General features: G+C 33.2%; 1 protein-coding gene across 1 annotated transcript; it reads right to left on the bottom strand.

The window, feature by feature from the left end:
• Positions 1-2,163: 2,163 nt before the first annotated feature.
• LOC128126638 (early light-induced protein 1, chloroplastic-like) lies at positions 2,164-2,906 on the bottom strand. The gene has a single exon (XM_052764477.1). The coding sequence runs from the start codon at positions 2,748-2,750 to the stop codon at positions 2,238-2,240; it is 513 nt and encodes a 170-aa protein (XP_052620437.1). The 5' UTR covers positions 2,751-2,906; the 3' UTR covers positions 2,164-2,237.
• Positions 2,907-6,452: the final 3,546 nt, after the last annotated feature.

The following is a 6,452-nucleotide window of genomic DNA, read 5'->3' as shown; positions in this document are numbered from 1 at the left end:
TTATTAAAGAAATCAATATTATTTCAACTAAAATAAAATTATGTAGGTAAAATGAAATATTTTTAAAGATAAAGGATTAGACTGGATAAACATTTATACTATATTGACCATTCAATATATATTGAATGATCAATAAAAAAAACAAAAAAACTATTATCTCCAATGATGTTTAATAATATTAAGTTATCAAGGAAATAGTAAAAAACTATAAATAAATTATCATTGGAGATACTCTAATAATATAACTATAAATTAGTGTTGTACGTTGGTGTGTACAGGACATTTTAAATAAATTCTATAATTATAATGCATTCATGTAACCTGTTCATTTAGCACCCTATCCTAAACATGCATAATGCCTATACTTATTTTTGGCTTTCCGTCTATGGTGCTAATTTTGTTGATGGTCCGATCAGAAGAAGAAAAATATTCATGTTCATTAAACATTCTTTGATTATTATCATTACGAGCATTTTGTAATTCATAGATGCTATGTTTTAATATACTATAGAGACGTAAATCCTTAGGAGCTACATATTCTCTTACTTACGTAGTGATAATATTATATTTACTACTAGGAAAACGATCATTAGCCGCGTCAAAAGTCGCAGGTAATAAGTCGGGTAGTCGCCGGTAATAGTAATAGCGGCGACGCGTCGCCGGTAATAAGTCGTCACTACTGTTTCGTCGCTATTGAGCAAATTGTCGCTGCTAATGATATTTGTCGCCGCTAATAATGTGTGTCGCCGTTAATAACAATGTCGTCGGTAATAACACAGTCGCCGGTAATAGTGTCGCCGGTAATACCAATTTTCATTTTTTTAATTTTTTTTAATTAAAGATTTTGGTTGCCCGTAATAATGTCGTCGGTAATTACATAACAACATTCGATGAAAAATAAAAAATAATAGTGTCGACGCTAATTACATAACAAACATCCGATTATAATTAATTAAATATTAAAAGTCATAATATCCGATTAAACTTTTAGCTAACTATTAGCGACGACATTTTTAACTTTTAGCGGCGACATATATGTCGCCGGTATTAGGTTAATGCGGATAAGGAATCCCAACCGTTGGATTTGATATTTGATCATACGGGCTTAGATGTAACGGATGGGGAAAACATGGATTCGAGTGATAACCCTTTAGCAGGGACATTATTACCGGCGAAGTGGACTTTTAGTGGCGACTCTAGCATTTGTCGCCGCTAAAAGCCCATGTCGCCGGTAATAGTGTCGCCGCTAAAGGGTGATATTCTTGTAGTGATTTAACTTTTCGAAATTTTCGTTATATTTGTTTTACCTATCGTTTTAATCAGTTTGTTTGCATTCTCAAGATCATTAAATCAAATTAGGTATATTCAAGAATGAAGATACCCTTTGTGAGTGGTTATATAGATGAATTTAGAGGTTTTTAACAATTTACTTGGATGACTCAGGCACATTGAATATCAAAATCGTCAAATCGTTTTTTTTTATGATACATTTGTTAAAAAGTGAAATAAATAAGATGACTGTTATCTTCAAGAATGAAGATAACCTTTGCGAGTGTCTATATCTCTAAACAGTTTCATCGTTAACATATTAAATAGTTAGAAAATCATCGTTAACATATTAAATAGTTAGAAAATTAAATTTACATCATGAATTGATGGTTTCCCAAAATAAATGAATTTCACGAATGTTCAATGGGCTAACTTTGTGAGAAAATGTTCCTCACGGACGTCATTTTTTATAAAAAGAAATAAGAAAAATGTCACGATCACTATATATAAGGCCAAAATATGGCCATTTCACGAATAACTTGTTATATTATATAATGGTTTTGTGATCGTTTTGCTTTTAAGGTATCTTAACAATAACTTTGCTTACATCTCCTGTTCCTGTGAGCAAGCTGTAAAACTAGGATTGCAATAGACACACCTAATTACACCGAATGTTTAAGTATTTTATACTTTGACTCTTATATCAATTAGTTTAGGTTGTTTTATTCAAGATCATGTGTTATACACTTATACATATATACAGGGTAAACGATTTGTTTATTCCCCTAAATTTTATCTTAGTTTTTGGTTTTATACTGTATTATGTTCTTTTATATTATCAAACATATGTTTTTCATGATTTGAACCATGTTAGGTCAACGATACAAATAAATATTCAAAAGAATATACATTTTCCTGTTTTATATTTAATTATGTAATAGAAAAGTTTGGATTTTGGAATACATTATCTAGACAAGAGCACTGCCTTTAACATATTCAGTGAAAGCCAAAGCCACCAGCCCCAACATCGCAACCCGTCCATTCCAAAGCTCTGCATCTGACGTCATCAGTCCACTCGACTTCGACTGCACACTCACTCCTTTAAACAACGGCACCAACGACGCTAACGTCAACACCATGCTAGTGCCGACAAACACCGCCACTCCGCCATTGCCGATCTGGGCAAACACGTCTTGACCGCTGCTCACTTCTACCGCCATCGCCGACACAAACCCGATCATCGCCAACCTACCGTTTATCCTCTCCGGTGCCGGTCCGCTGAACGCCAATACATCAGAGAACTTCGAGCTGACCTTCGGTGCAGGCGGTGGAGGAGTACTGGTCATATTTGGTGTGGTTGCTTGTTTGGAACTCCCGGTTTCACCACTTTGTGGTGTCTGTGCCATGCACCTGATGGAGAATGTGGGATTTCTCTTGAAAACTGTGATGGGGACTACCATGAATATTGAAGAAGCAGCCATGTCGGAAAAAGATATATGAAGTTTTGAGGGAGGAGAGAAGGTGGTAGTAGTACTGGTGGTGGTGGTGGTTGAAGTGGAGGATGAGGGTTTGAGGAGGTGGGTTTTATAGGGTTGGGGAGAACTGGTGAAGACAAAGGAGAGTGGATGCTTAGAGGAGCCACGTTAAGAGACTTCACGTGGCTTTCGAAATTGCCGATGAGGGGTGGTTGTGGTTAAAAAGCCTCTACATCTACACTTATTTCACTAATGGTGTGTGGTGGGGTATGTCGACAAATTAAGGATTTTGGGTTGAACTTTTTTCGGTCTTCCGTCACTAAGTCGGATTTTACATAAGCTCCTTTGTTGTTAGATGGGACAAAATACATGCATCCCATGGACTAGAATCTAAAAATTAGTGATAATACTATAATGTTACAAATGGTTTAGAAAACATTCTAAGGGGTATATCTAATTGGTCTCATAATATACGCCACTTTCCAAGTCATTATAAAAGATTGTTTTATTACCTAAAAACACCGCTTCCAAGTTCTTTTTAAAAAATAGGTTTTTTTAGTTGAACCTCTTTTATGAGTAGTTCGATTCAATACGGTTTCTATAAATTTATGTATTTATTATTTCATTTATATATATATATATATATATATATATATATATATATATATATATATATATATATATATATATATATATATATATATATATAACCAAAAATCATTCTATAAACATAAATCATTCTATAGTGAACTTATATTATAAAACCATAGACATAACAACTAATAAGTATTGGTCTACACGTTGTTCATACCGTTGTCTAGTGTGCGTCAAAGACGTGCCCAATAGTGTGGTGCGTCATCAACCTTCGAGTTGTGTACATTCTAGATAATCTGATCGATCGAGATGTTTAATTTGTTTGAAAAATTGGTGTTTTTAACGAGCCGAATGAAATTTAATTATCCAAGTCCAATAAACGATATCTATCATACCGATTCAACCTAGTGTTTGTAGAATATGTCCGATTTGAATTGTTCTAGGAATTAACATAAACTTTCGTTATTGAGCTGCTCTCATCTCCGGTCCCGGTCCTATTGGTCGAACATAAAGAATCATACACAATACTATATGTTCCGTTCCTAAGGCCTAGCCTATCATGGTCCCCGCCCTTACTCTGCTAATGATGAGATAAGAAACCCCGTCTACACTCAGCTAGTGATGAGATACTGGACCCTACCCACACTCACCTCCCTACCAGGCACATACAAGTATCACGAAGACAACAAGTATAACTAAACATGCATACATTCATCGGGTACCTGAATGACTTGCTTCCTTAATTGCATCAACGTATTCTTTGTCGTCATCTAAGAGGCCCAAAGCATAACATGCATCTCGAAAAGTTGGATTTTCTTCACCATTTACAGTACAAATTTCTTCAAATGATTTTGGACCTTTCATTTTATTTAAAAGAATCCGTAAGAAGTAGACTTTGCCAAGTTTAGGTGAAACAGAGTGAATCCTTTCTATTGAACGTCCAATTTTCCTTGGCTTCCACAACCTATCATTAAGTTTCCAAACAAACTTTTTAGGAAATTCAAAATATGTAAGTTTTCATGCATCTTTATTACTTTTATTACATTCCATCCAAGATGTGAACATAGAAGCTGCAACTGAAGGTTGTTCAAGAACATCGTCAATATCATCGTCTACAGCATATATTACTTGTTGTTGATCAGGAAGAGGAAAAGGTAGTCGCTTCATAGAAGGATATCGGTAATGAACATCATATTTAAATATTCGCCATGATGTTTCACATGCATATATATATATATATATATATATATATATATATATATATATATATATATATATATATATATATATATATATATATATATATATATATATAATCATAATAATCTTTTATTTCATCCACAACCTTTTCTTGATGAGAAACAGTGTTGATGTCAACAACAATTGTAGCTTTATTTGGACCTTTATTTATATATTTAAACAGATACTTTATGGAAGATCCCTAATTGCACCATTCAACATTAATATATGCCTAATATATTTTCAACATATATTTGTTATATGGAACAACATTTATGTAATCTAACTTAACACCTGATTTTACGAAAAAATATCCATTTTTTCTTCTCATATATAACAGATAACCGTTGACATCAACTGAAGAATGATTACAGAATTGCTTTGGAAATTTTTTCGAACATTGCTTGTCAACCATGCATGGGCAATTCATATCGCTCCACAAGGACCATGTATCATGAATTCACATACAAGTGAATACAACTCTGGATCTTCATTGATATTTGGAATCTCAGCAGGAAATAATTGGATCAATATATTCAACAGTAGGCCACTTGGAGTCAGCATGCATAAATAGACAAATATGACTATTTGGCAAACCTCTCTTTTGAAATTCAATTGTATAGACCACTGCAAATTAATTTGACAAATAAGATATGATTTGTATTGGATGAAATACATTTGCAAATAATAAAAAATGTTAAGAAACGAAAAAAATCATTATTAAAAAATTTGAATTAAACAACAGCTTTGAATACCTTCTTGAACGATGCCGAAAATTTTATTTTCCTGTATGTTTTTAATAAAACCATCAAGCTTTATTTTGAATAACCTACATAAGATATCAGGTCTATCTTCTAGATGCGGTGAAGTGTTATGAAGAAACTTTTTAACTTCAGACCATTTTGGATTACATGTAAAGGTTATGAAGAAATCAGGATATCCAAACTACTTACATAAGGACATGACGTCAAGGTAGTTTTGCATCAAATAATGTGCACCGCCAGTGAATGAAGAAGGTAAGATAACAGGTTGTCTGACGTTGGATATATCTTTATTCTGGAGGTCTTGTTGAATTAAGAACTAGTGAAAAATATTGATCCCTGTCTTGTATTCTATAAGAAAAAAATTCTCTCATTATACAGTCGGGCCGCTTGTTGTTGCTTGAAGGTGTAATACCTCTATGTGGTGTGTCAACCCTATAACCATCATCACCATATGGAAACAGTAGTGGATACTAAAGAAGAAGGTATGATTGATGTAATTCACTAATAAGCCGTAGAGAACCAGTTGAAGTTTGAACAATAATATCTTTATTATCAATTGAATCACCAATATCTCCAACAGTTAAAGCGGCAACCTCAGAAGCAGATGATAGGTTGTATGTCCTTCCATCTTGGTCCCTTCTTCCAATAATTTTCAATTTGATATCAACATGAGGGTTTTCATGAAAACAATCTCTAACCATTCTATAAGACTGAACCAAGACATCATTTGAATCTAACATCAACTTCAAATCTTGTATAATATCATTATCAAGAACAGAAGAATTTGATGTAGAACGTTGATTTTCTCCACTGCAAGTAAGATGAACATATAAACATATGATAAATAAAGAAATTAATGCTGATGAATAATATATCTATTAATGTGATAATTGTGAAAAGTGTACCCAAAACATGTTCGTCTATTTGCGATCTCATTATCAGTATCGTATATGTACAACTGAGAGAATTTTGGTTTAAATCCTTGTTCCGGTAAAAGGCTTCCGATACTATGATAATTTTGAACGCTATGTCGAAAAATGTATGGAGCATTTTCAATTATTAAAACACATAAAATACAAACAGTTTACAATGATTAAACCAATAGTTTAAT

The sequence above is a fragment of the Lactuca sativa genome, chromosome 6 (assembly GCF_002870075.4).
Source record: "Lactuca sativa cultivar Salinas chromosome 6, Lsat_Salinas_v11, whole genome shotgun sequence".
In the NCBI taxonomy this organism is placed as follows: Eukaryota; Viridiplantae; Streptophyta; class Magnoliopsida; order Asterales; family Asteraceae; genus Lactuca; species Lactuca sativa.
This window is presented reverse-complemented; position numbering and strand designations above follow the sequence as displayed.